Source organism: Coregonus clupeaformis, chromosome 36 (genome assembly GCF_020615455.1).
Source record: "Coregonus clupeaformis isolate EN_2021a chromosome 36, ASM2061545v1, whole genome shotgun sequence".
Classification (NCBI taxonomy): Eukaryota; Metazoa; Chordata; class Actinopteri; order Salmoniformes; family Salmonidae; genus Coregonus; species Coregonus clupeaformis.
Genome location: NC_059227.1, coordinates 18,092,741 through 18,114,922, shown reverse-complemented (window position 1 = coordinate 18,114,922; position 22,182 = coordinate 18,092,741). Strand labels below are relative to the sequence as shown.

At 40.9% G+C, this 22,182-nt stretch overlaps 1 protein-coding gene across 1 annotated transcript; it reads left to right on the top strand.

Moving 5' to 3' along the window:
• The first annotated feature begins 1,297 nt into the window (after positions 1-1,297).
• LOC121552149 (DNA-binding protein RFX6-like) lies at positions 1,298-9,954 on the top strand. The gene is made up of 19 exons (XM_045211176.1): positions 1,298-1,432; positions 2,935-3,158; positions 3,313-3,436; positions 3,554-3,615; positions 3,707-3,784; positions 3,957-3,984; positions 5,491-5,598; positions 5,804-5,881; positions 5,971-6,084; positions 6,178-6,227; positions 6,364-6,523; positions 6,695-6,836; positions 6,948-7,057; positions 7,139-7,256; positions 7,958-8,080; positions 8,295-8,501; positions 8,697-9,212; positions 9,373-9,579; positions 9,782-9,954. Exons 1-19 carry the CDS (start codon positions 1,298-1,300, stop codon positions 9,952-9,954), a joined length of 2,757 nt encoding a protein of 918 aa, XP_045067111.1.
• Positions 9,955-22,182: the final 12,228 nt, after the last annotated feature.

The window sequence follows — 22,182 nt, the reverse complement described above, 5'->3', positions numbered from 1 at the left end:
CTCTCAAGCTCTGTCAGGTTGGATGGGGAGCGTTGCTGCACAGCTATTTTCAGGTCTCTCCAGAGATGTTCGGGCTCTGGCTAGGCCACTCAAGGACATTCAGAGACTTGTCCCGAAGCCATTCCTGTGTTGTCTTGGCTGTGTGCTTAGGGTCGTTGTCCTGTTGGAAGGAGAACCTTCGCCCCAGTCTGAGGTCCTGAGAGCTCTGGAGCAGGTTTTCATCAAGTATCTCTCTGTACTTTGCTCCGTTCATCTTTGCCTCGATCCTGACTAGTCTCCCAGTTCCTGCCGCTGAAAAACATCCCCACAGCATAATGCTGCCACCACCATGCTTCACCGTAGGGATGGTGCCAGGTTTCCTCCAGATGTGACGCTTGGCAGAGTTCAATCTTGGTTTCATCAGACCAGAGAATCTTGTTTCTCATGGTCTGAGAGTCTTTAGGTGCCTTTTGGCAAACTCCAAGCGGGCTGTCATGTGCCTTTTACTGAGGAGTGGTTTCCGTCTGACCACTCTACCATAAAGGCCTGATTGGTGGAGTGCTACAGAGATGGTTGTCCTTCTGGAAGATTCTCCCATCTCCACAGAGGAACTCTGGAGCTCTGTCAGAGTGACCATCGGGTTCTTGGTCACCTCCCTGACCAAGGCCCTTCTCCCCCGATTGCTCAGTTTGGCCGGGCGGCCACTGTGTTCTTGGGGACCTTTAAAGCTGCATAAATTTTTTGGTACCCTTCCCCAGATCTGTGCCTCGACACAATCCTGTCTCGGAGCTCTACGGACAATTCCTTCAACCTCATGGCATGGTTTTTGCTCTGACATGCACTGTCAACTGTGGGACCTTATATATACAGGTGTGTGCCTTTCCAAATCATGTCCAATCAATTTAATTTACCGCAGGTGGATTCCAATCAAGTTGTAGAAACATCTCAAGGATGATCGATGGAAACAGGATGCACCTGAGCTCAATTTCGAGTCTCATAGCAAAGGGTCTGAATATTTATGTAAATAAGGTATTTCTGTTTTAGTTTTTTTATACATTTGCAAATCTTACTAAAAACCTGTTTTCACTTTGTCATTATCGGGTATTGTGTGTAGATTGCTGAGGATTATTTTGTTTTAATAAATTTTAGAATAAGGCTGTAATGTAACAAAATGTGGAAAAAGTCAAAGGGTCTGAATACTTTCCGAAGGCACTGTACATGTAGCTTGTTGCCTAGCAAGGTAGCTAAATTACACAACTACCACAAATGGAAGCTGACAGGCAGCTACAATAAACACGATAATTCTGTTACAAATAGCATGTTGGCTGCTACGTTTTTGTTGTTAGAAATTACTGTAGGCTACCTTCATTTCGCTGAAGACCCATCCACCTTCGGAGCAGCAGTCAACAGCTGTGACCTTGAAAAGGATGGAGAAAAATCTCACTTCCTGCCTGTACCTGTTGCAGTGGGTAGAATAGCACAAGGTAGCACTCCTTTTTTTCAATAAAATAACATGGTATTTAATGACATTTGAGGTTAGAAACAGATTTGTTGCGTTCAGATGCAACTTCAGGGGGACATGACTACACTAGAGGGGGACATTCCGTGTAGCAATTGACACAAGGCCTATATGCTTGTTGCTGAAAACCTTTTGCATTTAGGTATTTCGCATAAACCTATAGGAAATAATTATGTGTAGACAAATACACCGCTTTATTGCATACATTATACAATTTTCAATTAAGCCTACCTATAGCAAACACTTATTTGTCTGCTAATGGCATAAGATGCGAAGCAGAGCAGGCCTACAGCAGACCAAGGATAGATGTTAGCTTTTTAGTTAATCATTGATAGACTGAATCAGCGCCCTGTCCTCTGCAAATATGATAAATGATTCCCTAGGCAATTACCAATGTGACGTCGTTCTTTAACCACAGCATTGACTCTGTAAGGTAGCTATCATAGTTTCATTGTAAGGTGTGGGGAGAGACTAGAGAACTGCGCTTTACTTTTTCTATTAGGCTACTAAAAATGGGTGTCTAATTATGAGATGAGAGGATGAATTTGGGGGAAAAGTATATATAAGTATATTTTTTTTGTGGATTGTATTTGTGAGGATAGGACACTTGCCTCATGAATACAATCTGTGTACATATTCTTACACATGCATTTAAATGTTCGATTTCAGTTATTTTGTATTTGTTTTGTTTTACTTTTTACCTCATAATATTTTCATTGACCATGCCTATGAAACGGAGTACAAGCCCGATCCGGGATGGCCCATTTCTTCATGTTCATCCACCATCAACCAAGAAATTCTGCGATGCCTCTGAGGAGCTCATGCAAACCGCTTTATCTGACGAGAAATTACACCGTGATTTCCATGGACATTCACTCTCAAAGTTTGACGAGGAAGATGATTCGGGAATTAAATCAGGTGATGAATAAAGTCAGATTAATAGGCCTACGCATAATTGATTGCTGAGAGGCCCATTTCCCCAAAGAGTAATCAAATTATAACCGCCATAAAAAATTTAGCACTTGTTGATGTCAAGCATTAGTTTAAATATGCCTGCACCAAAGTATACTTTTTTTTTTATTGTTTGTTGGGTAGGCTAGAAGAAAATAATATATTCCAAATCGCATGTTTTCTCCCTCTCTCTTACCATATGTAGCCTAAACATTCCTATCAATCTGACCAAAAATAACCCTTTTGCATTTTTGTCATAGCAGACGCTCTTAGCCAGAGCGACTTAGACAGTAGTGAGTGCATACATTTTTCTTACCATGTACCATTTTTCTTACCATGTACCCGTCCCACAACCCTGGTGTTGCAGGCACTATGCTCTACAAACTGAGCCACATGGGACCCATTTTTCTCTGTTCTGTTCATTTTTATGAGTCTTGGAAATCCTGTCTAGGGAATACTTATTTCTAATCGTATGGTTCATTTAGCCACCTACCTTGTCATGGCCCTGCACTACTGAAATATATTTGACTGTTTTCTCCCCCACAACCCTGTCAGAGGCAGAGGACACTAATGAAACCCTGTCTTCTGAGGAGGACCAGGACTTTGTGGAGTATTCCAAAGATTTGGCTTTCAAACAGACTACCCCGAGGAAAAGCATCACTCAGATCATTAAGGACAAGAAGAAACAGACTCAGATGACCCTTCAATGGTAGTGTTCCAAAGTCACAACCTTTTAGAACTCTGTAATATGTATTGTGTTGTAATACACTTGTATAACAAAAATCCTTCTTACAAATGTGAATGTTTATTTTCTTGTTGATGATTGATTATACATTTGATTTGTGTGACTGCTTGTTCCCTAGGCTGGAGGAAAACTATATTGTTTGTGAAGGGGTTTGTCTGCCACGTTGCATCCTGTACGCTCACTACCTAGACTTCTGTAGGAAGGAAAAACTGGATCCAGCCTGTGCTGCTACATTTGGCAAGGTGAGATGAGTCTTGAGGATGTGGTGGAGTTTGTGCTGGATGTTATAGATAAATACAACATATGGTGGTGGAAAATGTTAATGATGTTTTTTTTGTATTGTTTTCTGTGCACATTAGACAATTCGGCAGAAATTTCCACTTCTAACAACAAGAAGACTTGGGACCCGAGGTCATTCAAAGTAAGATATATTTGCTTTTCAAACAGAATTGTTGTTGTAGTGATATGATATGTCTCAATATAACATGTTTGATGTTGTTGATATTCGACAGATATCATTATTACGGCATTGGCATCAAAGAGAGCAGTGCCTATTATCACTCGGTGTACTCAGGAAAAGGCTTGACGAGGTAAGTTCATATACAGGTTTTGCTCTGGAGCATTGTCGTAATACACATCAATCTGTAATGTTTGTTATAGAAAGTGATCAGCCAGGTCCTAGGCTACTTACTCAACTATATAATTGTAATTGCTATGACATTATGGAATTGAATCTCAATCTGATTTATTATTTGATTATAGATTTTCAGGGAGCAAACTCAAGAATGAGGTAAGATTTTTATGAATGAATAGTCTCTAGCATATACATACAGTGCCTTGCAAAAGTATTCATCCCCCTTGGCGTTTTTCTTATTTTGTTGCATTACAACCTGTAATTTAAATTGATTTTTATTTGGATTTAATGTAATGGACATACACAAAATAGTCCAAATTGATGAAGTGAAATGAAAAAAATAACCCCCTTTCTATGAAGCCCCTAAATAAGATCTGGTGCAACCAATTACCTTCAGAAGTCACATAATTAGTTAAATAAAGTCCACCTGTGTGCAATCTAAGTGTCACATGATCTGTCACGTGATCTCAGTATATATACACCTGTTCTGAAAGGCCCCAGAGTCTGCAACACCGCTAAGCAAGGGGCACCACCAAGCAAGAGGCACCATGAAGACCAAGGAGTTCTCCAAACAGGTCAGGGACAAAGTTGTGGAGAAGTACAGATCAGGGTTGGGTTATAAAAAAATATCAAAAACGTTCAACATCCCACAGAGCACCATTAAATCCATTATTAAAAAATGGAAAGAATATGGCACCACAACAAACCTGCCAAGAGAGTGCCGCCCACCAAAACTCACGGACCGGGCAAAGAGGGCATTAATCAGAGAGGTAACAAAGAAACCAAAGATAACCCTGAAGGAGCTGCAAAGCTCCACAGCGGAGATTGGAGTATCTGTCAATAGGACGACTTTAAGCCGTACACTCCACAGAACTGGGCTTTACGGAAAAGTGGCCAGAAAAAAAGCCATTACTTAAAGAAAAAAATAAGCAAACGCGTTTGGTGTTCGCCAAAAGGCATGTGGGAGACTCCCCAAACATATGTAAGAAGGTACTCCGGTCAGATGAGACTAAAATTTAGCTTTTTGGACATCAAGGAAAACGCTATGTCTGGCGCAAACCCAACACCTCTCATCACCCCGAGAACACCATCTGACTTAAAAATGACTTAAATCTGACACCATATGACTTAAAAATTGCTGTACACCAGCGGAACCCATCCATCTTGAAGGAGCTCGAGCAGTTTTGCCTTGAAGAATGGGCAAAAATCCCAGTGGCTAGATGTGCCAAGCTTATAGAGACATACCCCAAGAGACTTGCAGCAGTAATTGCTGCAAAAGGTGGCTCTACAAAGTATTGACTTTGGGGGGGTGAATAGTTATGCACGCTCAAGTTTTCTGTTTTTTTGTCTTATTTCTTGTTTGTTTCACAATAAAAAATATTTTGCATCTTCAAAGTGGTAGGCATGTTGTGTAAATCAAATGATACAAACTCCCCAAAATTCCATTTTAATTTCAGGTAGTAAGGCAACAAAATAGGATAAATGCCAAAGGGGGTGAATACTTTCGCAAGCCACTGTAACTGACAAATAACAGATTATTTGTATTTTCATATCTTCTTGTAAGATTTTAGTGACGTGAATCATGTTTTCTAATACATTCTATCTGTAACTAAGACTACAACTTCAAACATTCATACTGTTTGATGTTCCTCTATTTAACAGGGAGGGTATACTCGGAAATACTCCCTCAGTTCCAAAACAGGAACATTGCTTCCAGAATTCCCAAGTGTGCAGCATCTAGTGCTTCAAGGCTCTGTCTCTATAGAGAAGGTTTGTATTACTTTCACCAATACTTTCTGTGCCATTAAGATTGCTGATCACATATAGTATTCAATACCAAAAAGACTGTAACCATTGTGAATTATCTTCACATTATGTTAGTATGAAAATGTATGCACTCGCTTCTGTGAGTCGCTCTGAATAAGAGCATTTGCTAAACGACTGAAATGTAAATGTAAAATGTTACATCCCATAGGTGGACACGCTCATCATGATGTACAAAACACATTGTCAGTGCATCCTGGACAATGCCATCAATGTCAACTTTGAAGAGGTATTCTGTACAAAATCCAGACAAAAGCTTTTGTAGCCTTTTCTGACTAATTTTCTCCTGACTCTCTATTTATATTTACTATGTTTCAGATACAGAATTTCCTGCTGCATTTCTGGCAAGGAATGCCCGACCACCTCTTACCACTGCTGGAGAACTCCGTTATTGTGGACATCTTCTGTGTGTGTGACTCTATACTCTATAAGGTGGGTGTTTCTCCAGAATCATAGAGCAGTATCCTCATTAGTTGTTGTAGGACTCCTACCTCAACTGGACAGGTTGTGCTATCCATTTTTCAGGTTCTGACAGATGTCCTGATCCCTGCTACGATGCAGGAGATGCCTGAAAGGTAGAGTATTTTCGTCTTTCAACATTTGTGTTTTGCTCATCTGAACACCAGGTTTATGCTGTATGAAATGAATAGTCATAAAATACTGCAGTCTGTCCAGGTCACGTACTGTGTGTAAAGAGTATCTTGTTTGCAGTCTCCTGGCAGACATCCGTAACTTTGCCAAGCACTTGGAAGACTGGATGGTGTCTTCTCTGGAAAACCTCCCAGAATGCCTCTCAGAGAAGAAGCTCCCGATCGTACGCAGATTTGTGTCCTCTCTAAAGCGTCAGACCTCCTTCTTACACCTTGCCCAGGTAAAGCACTGATAACAGCACAGGAGGAATATACATATTGTGTTCATATTGAACTTTACAAAAACATATTTTAAATTATCTGAAGTATATCTATATATCATTCATTTTATTATGACTCTAAGAAATTGTAAAATGTAAACTGAAAGTCCTAATTTTGGTTATTTTGGTCAGATTGCGAGACCAGCTCTTTTTGACCAGAATGTGGTGAACTCCATGGTGGTGGATATAGATCAAGTGGATTTGAACAGCATAGGGTCACAAGCCCTTTTCACCATCTCAAGTGGTGACCAAGACTCTGACCTCTACTCTGAATGTAAGAGACTTGAAACATTTTCCCCCATAGAACATTTGCATTGTACATAGAAAACACTGCCAGGTTAATTCCTGTAAACAATGTTAATTTTCTTTCTCCTCATGTTGCTAGATGACTCTATAACAGTGTTCCAAGAGCTGAAAGACCTTCTGAAGAAGAATGCCACTGTGGAATCCTTTATTGAGTGGCTGGACACTGTTGTGGAGCAGAAGGTCATTAAGGTACGTTGTCCCCATTTCCAATCGAAGATTGGGGTTGTCAGATTGGATGTTGACATCTAATCTGTTTCTTTCTCTCTCCAGCCCGGGAAGCAGAACGGACGGTCCATAAAGAAGAGAGCTCAGGACTTCCTCCTCAAGTGGAGTTTCTTTGGAGCACGCGTTATGCACAACCTCACGTTGAACAACGCCACCAGTTTTGGTAAGAAATGACTACATCCCTCTATAACAGTTCCCCCTGATAGTGTGTATATCCAGGGAACAACTAGAACATACAGGAAATGCTCTACACTAGCCTATTTATATGTCATTTCAGCTTTTAGTTAAATTCATTACTACTGCCTGAGTCTAAATGATACACGGTCGGGCACTACGTCAGACACAAACACACTTATCATTTTGGTGGTCGGCCAGCTCTGAGCAGAATGCTGCAATGAGCCATAAATTATAATGGCCTGGCCCCAGGTAAACAAAGCGTTATCTCTCGCTCGCGTGCACTGTGTTTGGAGATAGACTTCTCCCATGCACCTTCCTCAACCCCTGGCCATTTGACGGCTCTATCACCAAACAAAAGTCAAACAGACTGGGGGACAATCACATGACCCTACAGGTCAAACAGCAGGCCTGGTGAGATGAAAGCCCAGGTGAGGGCAGACCTCTGTGGCTGGTTGAGTCAAACCCTCCGCACCTGGTGATTGGTGCCCAGAAAAGCCTTTGGAGCGGTGTCACAGTTTGTAAGGTGAAGGCTGTTAGTATATCTGAATATTCTGTCATGATAGTGCATATCTGACCTTCAGAAAAATGTGATAAGATAATAGGTTTGATTTCTGGAGGAAAAAACTTGGACAGTAAGAGGTTGTTATGATAGTGGTAAACTAAGATGTGGTTTTTTTTTCATCCCAGGTTCGTTCCACCTAATCCGCATGCTGCTGGATGAGTATATCCTACTGGCTATTGAGACACAATTCAACAACGACAAAGAACAAGACCTCCAGAATCTCCTAGATAAATACATGAGAAATGCAGGTACAAGCAAGCGTGACTGTTTTTACTTTTGATCGAAAATATACAATTACATGTCATACATAGAGAATCTATTATATTATGTAGAACTCTGATTGTTCTTTTTCATTAAGTTGTTATTGAAATTAATATTAATACTATCAGTTTTTATGATGCAGTATGGAGCAATTATAGAGGGTGTAGGATCATTGATGTACATTGTTATGATTCTTTTCAGATGCCAGCAAGGCGGCATTCACTGCCTCCCCTAGCTCCTGTTTCCTGGCCAACCGTAACAAGCCCAGCGCGGTGTCCAGTGATCTGTCTGTGAAGAACGAGTCCCTCTCAGAACACACATACATGACCCTGTCAGCCAATCAGCAGGCACTGGGAGCAAACATGACTGTCTACCAGCGCTCTGAAACAGATGGATTCTCTCTGTCAGGTGCAAATACATTTTTTTGGGTGACATGTAATTTTCTCACTCAGTTCCTGAATTGAATTTGCCTGATTGTATGTGAGCTTTATTGATACTGTCATTGGTTTAACATAAATACGTTTGTGTGACAATTGCTAATTTCATAATAAATGTTCCTATTGTATTGTCTAAAATCTTGGTGACTTTCCTCTGTACTCCAAGGACAAATGGACTTTTCCCAGAACAGTGGCCCTCTGATGACCCCTCCCATCTCCCCAGCCATGGTGAACAGGGGCAGTGTTATCAACCAGGGCCCCATGGCCATCATACCACAGAGCACCTGCACCACCATCCAGCCCCACATCTCCTGCCAAGCCTTCCCAGACACCATGTACCAGAGCCTGCCTTCCAGTAGCCCCAGCTACTACCCCACCACTTCCAACTACCAGGCTGTGTTCAGGCCCCAGACACACGCCCAGGCCCCAGCCTACCACACCCGCTCTGACAGCAGCCACTACCTGTCCTTCAGTGAGCAGCACCTGGCTAAAGACTACTTCAACAGCAGCTGTGCAGTGTCCCCCTACAGCTCCAGACCCACCTCCAATTACAGCACAGCCCCTGATCCTGGGATGGAGACTCAGGGGGTTCAGCCACTGGACTCTGGAGGATACAACTTTGTCGGGAGTGGGTTAAACAGTAGTGGCTGTCAGGAGTCTGCCTACTCAACAGCAGGACACAGTGGTAAGGATGAATTATCATGAAATAGGCGCTGAGTAGTCCATTTTTCCTGGTTAGATCACGTTGTCACGTCACCTGGTAAGAAATAACTCAGGGCCCCAACAATCAGTTGTACCATAAATGTGTATTCTACTCATAGAGGAACCTCTCTGTTTTTCAGGGTACTATGGAAACAGTGGCTACCTGGATAGCCAGAGGCTGGGTTCCATGATAGACCAGCATGTTTCAGTTATCAGCAGTGTGAGCAGTATCCGCTCCGTCCCAACATACGCTGATGTACACGACCCCCTCAACATCCTGGATGACACGGGCAGGAAGACGGCAGGGCCTTACTACCCTGAGTCTGACTCACTGGGCACACCTGGAGGTCAGTGACAAATTATGGATTGAATTTATATTTAGTCAAAGTGCTCAACGCACTTTCCATTGTAATAGGGAACGCCAATGTTCCACTACCAATGTGTAGCAATGGCCTGGGTGAAACAATGAGTGCTATATATAATTATTCTAGTAAATTACAGAAAATGTTTAGTGTTTTCTATTCAAGATATTCTTGTTTTTCTCTCTAGCTCTTCCCCTCCCCTCCTCGGTCTCTGCACCCTGCATGTATGGAGGTCCTGCCCAGTTCCACTCCCAGGATGCACTGCTTCCTCACCGGGCACCATCTGAGGTACGTGACATGGTGTCATCGCTGCCCCCCATCAACACTGTGTTCATGGGGTCTAGTGGAGGAGGACCGTGAGCCGTGACTGAACCTCCAACCACCAACACTCCTCAAGGTCCTCCGTTCCCTCCCACACCACTCCGTCACTGTAAGAAATGACTCAGATCACAGACAAAAATATGCTTAAAGTATCTCTCTTATGTAGTCTATATATCTTGTGTCAATTTATGAAGCCCTCAGCTGAACCATTTTAATATAATTTTAATCTGTTAATCTTAATGTGGTCAGAGGCGACTTTGTAGTATTTTCTGAGTTAACATGTAAATAAATACCTGTAGAATAATGCCAGTAATGTAAACATTTGAAATGTCAAATATATAGTCTCATGCAAGACAGGTTTGATTGATTATGACAAGTTTCAAAATACCATGTTATTTATTTTAGTTGCCTTTATAGCCTATTACAATGTAAAATGAATGCTGGGAATGTATATACACGCCACTATCTGAGTTAGGCCAGAAACTGTTGAAACTACATTTTACTCTACTAAACAACAACCACTTTCTCTCTCTCAGTTCCCTAACTCACAGCCCCCTTAGTCTCTATCATTCGCTAAGCAACACGACCACATTTTTTACTTATCCAGACACAACACACCATACCTTATTCCCGGTTTCCCCTCATGAGCACACTTGTCAGAAATCAAAACAAACTACAGTTCAGCACAGGCATCACCACTTGAACACAACAACTAAAAATTGATCACAGTTGTGTCTAATGATGAGGGAACACACACAGTAAGCCAGTTCAGAGAGCACTGGTTTGTGAGGCCCTACAATGGATAGAAATCTGAGAGGAAGAGTTCGTGTGAGAGGAGGTCGAGGTGGTCGAGGTGGTCAGCGAAGACAAAGAACAGTAATATCTGATGAAATCAGAGCTACTGTGATTGACCATGTTCTTGTCCATGGTATGAGCATGAGGGAGGCTGGACAAAGGGTACAACCAAACATCAGTAGATTCACTGTGTCCACCATAATCCGAAGATTTAGAGAAGAGAACAGGTAATAACTTTTTTTTGACATTATAGTACAGTATGTAAATGTTGACAGCAATTACTGTATGACATACTATATACTGTACCTATATACTGTACCACAGTATACTGTAAGTGAATATATGTTTCAGTACATCACTGTACCAATGTACTGTAGTATTGTAATGGAGGGTTGGTCTAACTGTTTGTAGGCCTAGTATTCCATGTATATTTTTGTAACTCCATGTTCTCTTTTTTGTATAATTGAAAGACTGCCACATGGGCAGCGTGGTGGCAATGTCACATTATGTGCTGCCATCAGCAATCATGGGGTTGTCCACCATCATGCCAACCTGGGGCCCTACAACACTCACCAGCTCCCTCATTTTCCTCAATCACATGCGAGATGCTTTGTTAGGGCAGCAGGATGAGCATCCCATCTATGTTGTTGTTTGGGACAATGTGAGTTTTCACAGAGCCCTCCAGGTTAGAGAGTGGTACAATATGAACCAAGGTTTTATCAATCTTTGCCTTCCACCGTACTCCCTTTCCTAAACCCCATTGAGGAATTCTTCTCCTCATGGCGGTGGAAGGTATATGAACGCCAACCTTACACCAGGGTAAATCTCCTGCAAGCCATGGGACTTGCCTGTGGTGATATAGGTGTGGAGGCATGCCAAGCCTGGATACGGCATGCCAGGGTTTTTTCCCCCGTTGCCTGGCCAGACAAAATGTGGCCTGTGATGTGGATGAAGTCCTGTGGCCTGACCCAGTACGGAGACATGATGCTGTGGCTGAGTAATGCACTTATTAACCGTAAACAAAATAGATTTTGTATCTTAGGTTTTGATAAATGTAAAATTAGGAGAAAATGAACTTCCACTTACCTGTATATGGCCGAATGAGAGGTAGGATCTTAGAAATTACTGTTGTTTGCAATACAGATGATCATTTATTAAATAATACTGTAAGGCTTAATTCATGAGAGAGAGAGAGAGAGAGAGAGAGAGAGAGAGAGAGAGAGAGAGAGAGAGAGAGAGAGAGAGAGAGAGAGAGAGAGAGAGAGAGAGAGAGAGAGAGAGAGAGAGAGAGAGAGAGAGAGAGAGAGAGAGAGAGAGAGAGAGAGAGAGAGAGAGAGAGAGAGAGAGAGAGAGAGAGAGAGAGAGAGAGAGAGAGAGATAGAGAGAGAGAGAGAGAGAGAGAGAGAGAGAGAGAGAGAGAGAGAGAGAGAGAGAGAGAGAGAGAGAGAGAGAGAGAGAGAGAGAGAGAGAGAGAGAGAGACTTTGTTAGGTAGCTTTCATGTGCTTCTTCAGACGTTTGTCTGGTTGTCAATACATCCAAAAGAACACTCTCTCATCTCTCAATTCAAAGCCCCAGTGTCAAAACTCTGAATACACGTCCCTTTAATGGGTAAACTGGACCTACACCAGGTGAGGAAAGAAAGATTACAGTCTGTAATGACAATTGAAGAAGCAGTGGATCAAAGTTGAGCTTTGTCTGTTATTATTTGATTTCTTCATTGTACAATGGAGGGAGATATGGTCAGATAAAGGTGTTTACCAGAAGCTAGAACCAATAGAGATGTTTGACCCACAGCAGGATCAAGCTGTTTATACATTGTGACCCTTTAGAGAAACAAAGATTGTTTTATTCTTCCGGGGAGTTGTCTAAATTGAGCTTTGTTAGCCTTTGAGCAGATGGAAGCCAATAAAACCATAATCAGTAACATTAGATTGACCAGGGCATTTGTGTGCCGAAATGATATCATTTCGAAGCGATACACTATTTAAATTTATTAAGTTGATACGTACATGTACAGGCTATGGATTAAGGTAGAGGATTCAGCATTTGTCTCCACAACATGAATAAACAAAGCAAAATGAATGATATTCCCCATCAGTGTTATACTTTATCTACTCAAGGGGAAAATCCATTTCAGCCCATGGACGGGAACAGATGGCTTGAAATCTAATGATTACCAAATCCTGACGTTAAAATAGTTTAATTACAAAGTCAATAATGCCTCCAACAATTGCAGGACCTTTAGTGTAAAAACAACAGAAGGCTGAACGCAAACGTTGGGACAATGTTTAACCAGAACTTTGCATTAGGCGGTGAGTCTCCATATGTAGCCCAGGCGGGCCAAAGATCAGAGGATCAAGTCATAACACTGCTCTAACATCACAGTACTCTCAGGCCCACTAAAAACTCCCCATAGACACCTCAGATATAATTTAATATGCAAAAATATATAATTTACTTTATACCTCTAAGGGTTTTCACAATTTTTATAGTCATACTGTGAAATTACATTTCTGTTTAGCTGACTTTATCAAGACATTTCGTATTTTATCATGGTAAAACTAAAGCAAGTACATTTCTACAGGATATTCATTTAAAAAGGGGTCTGACTAGGACATATTTTAAACATAATCTCCATCCTTGTCCAGTTCACCTGTATATTCACTTAAGCCTTCAATGCAGGAAAGTGGTTATTTTTTTACTCATACCTTCCCAAACACACAAGTTGAGTAAAGTGAGGGTTGGAGACAATGCTATCAGCAATACATGATCAACAATGGCCATATAGAAAGCTCTCTACTGCCTAGAAGCTGCCTTTTTATCACAATATCAATTGTACAGGTACCATTAATATGTCCTAGCCACTCGAGATGTCAGTGTTGGGAAGAACAGTGAGTGGACACCTTTAGCAACACTGTAACGTAGGAGCTCAATCAGAGGTTAGAGTGGAGCCCGCTATGGGCTTCTGACATCTTGTCTTTGTGTTGTGTCTTAATGAGTGTGTGTCTGTAATGAGTGCATTGCACACAACTGCCTGCTGGAGCCTCTGGTAGGACAATATTCAGAGGTGTCCTGTACTGTCAATGATTAAGCTTTTATTGAATGGGATCATTCACAAATCTACATTTGCAGCTAAATACAAAACATTAATTTCATAAACTGCTACTTATTTTTTGTATTAGTAAAAACAAAATCATCTTTCATCCAACAAGATCTTATTCTGCTGTGTGTGGAAAATGATGATGTGGTTGGTGTTTGTCTTGAATGATGAATCTCCTTCAGTTAAGTGTAGGTCTGAATGTGTCCATATGATGGCAGTATAGTGTAAAAAATACCTTTATCACATCCATTTCTGTTTTCATTGTCCCCACTGTAAATCTGTTATTACTAAACTGTGTGCTGTATCTGGATAAACAGAGGTCAAATAAACATGCCAACCAATGGCTTTGTTAACATGTTACTAAATAATAGTATTTTAGGGACTTAATGTACAGCAAACAATTTATCTCTTTGGAACTGTTGAATATGATCACTTTTGACGTGAAAATATTGATTTCCTCCAATATCTTATCAATATTGTTACTATCACTATAAATCATAAAGAAAATAAATAAAACACACATTCTATAAATCCAAAACAGTTATGTTGTTCTATCTTGATGTCATTGTTAATATAATTAAGCTGAATAATAAATAAAGACACCATCAGTGATATTGATCCTCAGGGAGAGAAACTGGACTTCAAAGTCGTCAGTTAAAAACCTGACCAGTGTAGAGATAAGCCTGGGATTTGATGTCTAAACCTCCCGTCACACCCTTCTTAGAGCCTTCCTCCCAAAGTCCCGGCCTGCTGTTAGTTTAAGTCATTATGGAAAGCAACTCTGTCTCCTCTCCTGCTCTATATATTAACCCTACACTGGTCTCCCAGGTCCCTGCTGGAATTTAACCTCTGGAAACGACTGTGATCTGAGATTACAGAGCAATAACCTTAGAAAGATCAAGCTGCAGCTTGAAATGGATTGATAGAGTGACAGAAAGGGGAGACGCTATTGTTTGTTTCACCCTAACCCCTTGTGCATTAGTACCTTTTGAGGTGCTATATAGTGCTATATATTGTCATGAGTGAGCTCCTATTCTGCCATGTGGGTAGACTATTTACCTGTTCATTTTCCCACCCAAGTTCATGTGTTTACGAAGAGGAATCCCTTTGATTGGAAAGTGCATCATAGTGAATGTGAATGAATACCAGCTGCATTTTCTCTGTTCACTGTTGCCCACAGTCCTCCTGTGTGAGAGGTGGTCGATCAGTTTATGGGTTTTGACTAACGTGAGGTCCAAGAATTCCACAACTGTGTGCGTCTTAACCCGGAGCGAGCAGCAGGTCAGTGTGGCTGTATTTGAAGAGCAGCATCAGACATGGTAGGCATTTCTCTCATTGGTGGTAAATATCTGGGGGAATCTCACCGCATATTCTGGCACAGAAACTCTGAATCACTGCAGTTCATCACCGAAGAAATAGTGAGAGAGGCAAAACTTCCAACAACAAGAGGACAAACATTGAAGGCCTTTGAAAGCCGCAACTGTCGACTAAGTGCGTGCCAATTTGGCTCAATAGTGACATGATTAAAAATGATGATTGTTTTTTTATTAAATGCATTGATAGATGAAGTGTATGATGATGTTTGGCAACCACATACATATATGATTTGTTTATACAGTACAGTGTTTATACAGGCAGCTATGTGACTTGCAAAATGCCTAACCACAACATATTAAATGACTGTATATGTGAGAGATGGAGAGCTCCTTTTCTATAACTAACACAGACAGTCTTAAAGGAAGCACAATCCCTCTCTCTCTGTCACTGACACACACACACACACACACACACACATGATTTGTCTGCCTATATTCAGTCAGTCACATGAAAGGAAAGACAATTAAATTCACCACAGACTCCTATCCCTCATCGAAAATACAACATGAAAGACCATGGAGTGTCATTGCTATTGTTAGCCTCACATTGCCTCTGACTTGTAATATAATTACTTGTTATGCTTTCCTTGCCAAGTGCAATAGACTTTAATTAACTAAGCTATAACAGTCTATTATGATGCTATGGAATAGGGTCTGATTGTAGTTGTTATGTGTGGGAATACAAAGCAGTGAAGAGGATAACATTGGGCAAAATATACAGTGTACCTGTATAATGACTGTAGGTATGAATTATTAAAATGTAAAATACTGAGAGAAAACTGGTGTTTCTATTCTTGATAGAAACACCAGATCTTGATGTTGTAAACACAGGTTAACTGCAGAGGCACTAATTAAACATGACTAATTTTCTTACCAACACTAACGAACGTCTATGACATTGTCAATAGCTGGAGATGTATACCCTATAATGCGAATGGTTTCTTGAAGCACACTTTGTGCCATCTTTGATTGAATAGTGGCTTTATTCACTCATTCTGTTGTATGTTTCAAAGCAGAGGGTGCTTGAATGCCATCTGGGGAAAAAAAGTCTCGGTCTGAACTGAATAGCAGAGGGGTTTGTCAGTCAAAGGCAGGGGCAAAATGTACTGTATACATACGCCTACATTGAAGCATTTTGGAGCAGAACTTCAAGGTAAATTGTCTATTAGAAACTCTTTGCCTTACCTACACTCTAAGAAAATAAAGTTGCTATCTAGAACCTAAAAGGGTTCTTCGGCTGTCCCCATAGGACAACCCTTTGAATAACTATTTTTGGTTCCAGGTAGAACCCTTTTCGGTTCCATGTAGAACCCTTTCCACAGAGGGTTCTACATGGAACCAAAAAGGGTTCTACCTGGAACCAAAAAGGGTTCTCCTATGGGGACAGGACACCTGAAAAACCCTTTTGGAACCCTTTTTTCTAAAAGTGTAGTAATATGGTTTGAATTACTCTGTTGAACTATTGTATTGTATCATATTGTACAACCGATCCAATTTGCAGACCAAATAAATGCAATGTTACAGGAATGCAATAATGTTTATATTCTAAGTTATATTGATTGTAACCAATGCGTTCTATGAAAAATAATGAACGACGTGGATGGTGTTGGAGTGGAACTAACCTTCCACGGAGTTGCATTATTTTCCAGAGAACACATAGAGCCCCGAGTTGATTATCCCTTTCATACCATGGATATAATTGAACACAGAAATGTGTTCATTTACTGCTAGAAATGTGTTCAACATCCACTGAAGTAGCTAGCAAGTTTACTAGATAACGACAGTAGTTGCATTGGTAACCAAACAGACAGACTTGCTAGTTTAGCTAACCAAGCCATCAGTCCTAGCTTGCTATTATGAAAATCAAATTCAACAATGCTAATGTTTTCAATTCAACTTTTGTTTTCAAAAGCAGCTCAAACAAAGAACATGTAAGAATGAACTATAGCCATTGAATTCTACCATGCAAATACACAGTGCCTTGCAAAAGTATTCATCTTTATTATTATTATTATTATTATTATTCATTTTTCCTATTTTGTTGCATTACAACCTGTAATTTAAATGGATTTTTATTTGGATTTCATGTAATGGACATACACAAAATAGTCCAAATTGGTGAAGTGAAATGAAAAGAATACATTGTTTAAAAAAATACTAAAAAATAAATAACGGAAAAGTGGTGCGTGCATATGTATTCACCCCCTTTGCTATGAAGCCCCTAAATAAGATCTGGTGCAACCAATTACCTTCAAAAGTCACATAATTAGTTAAATAAAGTCCACCTGTGTGCAATCTAAGTGTCACATGATCTGTCACATGATCTCAGTATATATACACCTGTTCTGAAAGGCCCCAGAGTCTGCAACACCACTAAGCAAGGGGCACCACCAAGCAAGCGGCACCATGAAGACCAAGGAGAAGTACAGATCAGGGTTGGGTTATAAAAAAATATCCAAAACTTTGAACATCCCACCGAGCACCATTAAATCCATTATTTAAAAAATGGAAAGAATATGGCATCACAACAAACCTGCCAAGAGAGGGCCGCCCACCAAAACTCACGGACGAGGCAAGGAGGGCATTAATCAGAGAGGCAACAAAGACACCAAAGATAACCCTGAAGGAGCTGCAAAGCTCCACAGCGGAGATTGGAGTATCTGTCAATAGGACCACTTTAAGCCGTACACTCCACAGAGCTGGGCTTTACGAAAAAGTGGCCAGAAAAAAGCCACTGCTTAAAGAAAAAAATAAGCAAACACGTTTGGTGTTCGCCAAAAGGCATGTAAGAAGGTACTCTGGTCAGATGAGACTAAAATTGAGCTTTTTGGCCATCAAGGAAATCGCTATGTCTGACGCAAACCCAACACCTCTCATCACCCTGAGAACACCATGGTTGTGGCAGCATCATGCTGTGGGGATGTTTTTCATCGGCAGGGACTGGGAAACTGGTCAGAATTGAAGGAATGATGGATGGCGCTAAATACGGGGAAATTCTTGAGGGAAACCTGTTTCAGTCTTCCAGAGATTTGAGACTGGGACGGAGGTTCACCTTCCAGCAGGAGAATGGCCCTAAGCATACTGCTAAAGCAACACTCGAGTGGTTTAAGGGGAAACATTTAAATGTCTTGGAATGGCCTAGTCAAAGCCCAGACCTCAATCCAATTGAGAATCTGTGGTATGACTTAAAGATTGCTGTACACCAGCGGAATCCATCCAACTTGAAGGAGCTGGAGCAGTTTTGCCTTGAAGAATGGGCAAAAATCCCAGTGGCTAGATGTGCCAAGCTTATAGAGACATACCCCAAGAGACTTGCAGCTGTAATTGCTGCAAAAGGTGGCTCTACAAAGTATTGACTTTGGGGGGGTGAATAGTTATGTTTTTTTGTCTTATTTCTTGTTTGTTTCACAGAAAAACATATTTTGCATCTTCAAAGTGGTAGGCATGTTGTGTAAATCAAATGATACAAACCCCCCCAAAATCTGTTTTAATTCCAGGTTGTAAGGCAACAAAATAGGAAAAATGCCAAGGGGGGTGAATACTTTCGCAAGCCACTGTACTGTGTATCATAGGGAAATAATGCCTGCTCTAGAATGCCCTTCAAGCCAATCAGAAATGAGTATTCAACAATGCCATGGTATAAACAAACATCACTGGGCTTCAATTAATCTACCGGCTGAGCTTGTACCATTCTGTAGATGTGCAGGGAATCTGTTTATTTTGTAAGACAGCATTGCTAAATACCTTTTACCGCTTCAGCGTAAATTGTGTATTATTACTATGGCTACAAGCTTTTAAAAGTTGTTCTATTTTCTAAGTTCAGAATAACATGTGAAACACAAAAATATGTGCGCCTCATACATGTGGGCCATAGGTTACAAGTGGCTATATTACATTTTGTACATTACACAGATTGATCAGATTCAAAACCCTATGGATCAAGGGAAGAGTTTCTGAAGTAAAGAAACTCACTGTGCAAAATACTGAGACTTAATTAAAGAGAGAGTGCTGTAAATGTGTTGATCAAGTGGATGTCAAACCATAGTTGGGTGGAGCAAAATGGTGTATTCCAGCTGGCATGGTGTATTCTGTACATCACAGCCTTGAGTTTTCCAGTTATTCCCCTCCTCCCCCTTCTCTCTTCTCTCTCTCCTTTCTTTCTCCTCTCACTGTAACAAGGATGACTGGGGTGGAGTGAATCAAGACAGTATTTTTCTCTTATTGTGAACGACTGACGTTTCACCAATGTCAAACCTTTTTTGATATGCACCTAATAAAGGATGTTTTTGATCGTTACGCTATGCACTTTCTGTGCGAAAGTGTTCTCCAGTGATGCACTGAATTTCCTTGACTTTCTGGGGACGCCTACAACATTTTCATTTCATGCATTTCCTCTATTGTTTTTGTAGTTGGCCCGCTAGGACGGTATTTACATTTGACAGATTGTGGCTTTTAAGGCATTACTGGGACGATTAGAAAGGAAATATGAGTTTTAATGAGTGTATGTAAACCCTGTCTTATGTTCCTGCTTGTGATGTCCAATGTGTTAATTTCCCTGGGTGTGATTGTTGTACATGAAGTCTGTGTGTGTTAGTATATTATCAGTAAGAGGTGAAAGAGGCCTATTCTACATTTAAGTAGACTGTAAGCTGACTCATCTATTGAGGACCACTTGTTGAATAAAAGCTATTCAGATCACAGGTTTTTGACAGTTTTCTTTCCTGATAAATTTCAGCCTTGAAATACATTTTAGGGACAAATTATAATTGTTATTATAGCAAATTTCTTGTCAGCAGTTAAGTATTTTTATTCCCATTGTGAAACAGTAATGTAGATCGTTTTCCTATAAATCTGCAACCGTTCTTATACTGGAAATTATTACAAACCATTTAATAGATCCACTTGATATTAGAAAATAATTCTGATGTATCCCTTCAGACCTGTGTTTTACATTCAGTGTCTGCCTGTAGCCTATTTGTCCATGTCTGTCCGAGACATCATTGAAGTCAAATGAATCATTTGCTTGCTTTATGCTCCTCTTCCCTCACACAGGTTTAGAGCATGACTGATCCATTTCAATGTGATGCTTTTGTGTGGACACCCCCAGTCTCTATGGCAGCCCAGATGAGGTTCAGTGGCTTTAGGACATGTGATGTCTGGAGAAATGGCCAGGTGTGGACTGGCTTTGTTGAGGGGATGAGGGAGGAGACCTGTTGTACTCACTGGGATAATGTATTCAGACGTCTTCCCCACCAGAACAGACACTCAATGTAATGCTAACATTAATGTTCAATGAATGCTCATACGAATCTGTATGATAAAATAGGAGAACTACATTTGTGTAGCTTTATTGTTAGCTCAAGATAGAGTACATTTACCAGACGCTCTTATCCAGAGCAATTAAGGTTAACCAACAGATTTTTCATGTAGTCGGCTTAGGGATTTGAACCAGCAACCTTTTGGTTACTGCCCCAACATTCTAACCGCTAGGCTACGTGCTTCCAGATGAGTGAATGATACGTTGATAATATAATAAAATGACAGTTTCTTCGTTATATCAAGTTATTTTCAAAGCCACTTAATGTACAGTGGGGAAAAAAAGTATTTAGTCAGCCACCAATTGTGCAAGTTCTCCCACTTAAAAAGATGAGAGAGGCATGTTATTTTCATCATAGGTACATGTCAACTATGACAGACAAAATGAGGAAAAAAATCCAGAAAATCACATTGTAGGATTTTTAATGAATTTATTTGCAAATTATGGTGGAAAATAAGTATTTGGTCAATAACAAAAGTTTCTCAATACTTTGTTATATACCCTTTGTTGGCAATGACACAGGTCAAACGTTTTCTGTAAGTCTTCACAAGGTTTTCACACACTGTTGCTGGTATTTTGGCCCATTCCTCCATGCAGATCTCCTCTAGAGCAGTGATGTTTTGGGGCTGTCGCTGGGCAACACAGACTTTCAACTCCCTCCAAAGATTGTCTATGGGGTTGAGATCTGGAGACTGGCTAGGCCACTCCAGGACCTTGAAATGCTTCTCACGAAGCCACTCCTTCGTTGCCTGGGCGGTGTGTTTGGGATCATTGTCATGCTGAAAGAGCCAGCCACGTTTCATCTTCAATGCCCTTGCTGATGGAAGGAGGTTTTCACTCAAAATCTCACGATACATGGCCCCATTCATTCTTTCCTTTAAACGGATCAGTCGTCCTGGTCCCGTTGCAGAAAAACAGCCCCAAAGCATGATGTTTCCACCCCCATGCTTCACAGTAGGTATGGTGTTCTTTGGATGCAACTTAGCATTCTTTGTCCTCCAAACACGACGAGTTGAGTTTTTACCAAAAAGTTATATTTTGGTTTCATCTGACCATATGACATTCTCCCAATCCTCTTCTGGATCATCCAAATGCACTCTAGCAAACTTCAGACGGGCCTGGACATGTACTGGCTTAAGCAGGGGGATACGTCTGGCACTGCAGGATTTGAGTCCCTGGCGGCGTAGTGTGTTACTGATGGTAGGCTTTGTTACTTTGGTCCCAGCTCTCTGCAGGTCATTCACTAGGTCCCCCCGTGTGGTTCTGGGATTTTTGCTCACCGTTCCTGTGATCATTTTGCCCCCACGGGGTGAGATCTTGCGTGGAGCCCCAGATCGAGGGAGATTATCAGTGGTCTTGTATGTCTTCCATTTCCTAATAATTGCTCCCACTGTTGATTTCTTCAAACCAAGCTGCTTACCTATTGCAGATTCAGTCTTTCCAGCCTGGTGCAGGTCTACAATTTTGTTTCTGGTGTCCTTTGACAGCTCTTTGGTCTTGGCCATAGTGGAGTTTGGAGTGTGACTGTTTGAGGTTGTGGACAAGTGTCTTTTATACTGATAACAAGTTCAAACAGGTGCCATTAATACAGGTAACGAGTGGAGGACAGAGGAGCCTCTTAAAGAAGAAGTTACAGGTCTGTGAGAGCCAGAAATCTTGCTTGTTTGTAGGTGACCAA

What these genes read in the sequence shown, in the direction of transcription:
- LOC121552149 (XM_045211176.1), top strand. Translation starts at nt 1,298, where the DNA reads ATGTTGGCTGCTACGTTTTTGTTGTTAGAAATTACTGTAGGCTACCTT. An exon ending in GTGACTCTATACTCTATAAG is followed by an intron (nt 6,085 to 6,177) that starts GTGGGTGTTTCT and finishes TCCATTTTTCAG; the next exon opens with GTTCTGACAGATGTCCTGAT. An exon ending in TGGAGCAGAAGGTCATTAAG is followed by an intron (nt 7,058 to 7,138) that starts GTACGTTGTCCC and finishes TTCTCTCTCCAG; the next exon opens with CCCGGGAAGCAGAACGGACG.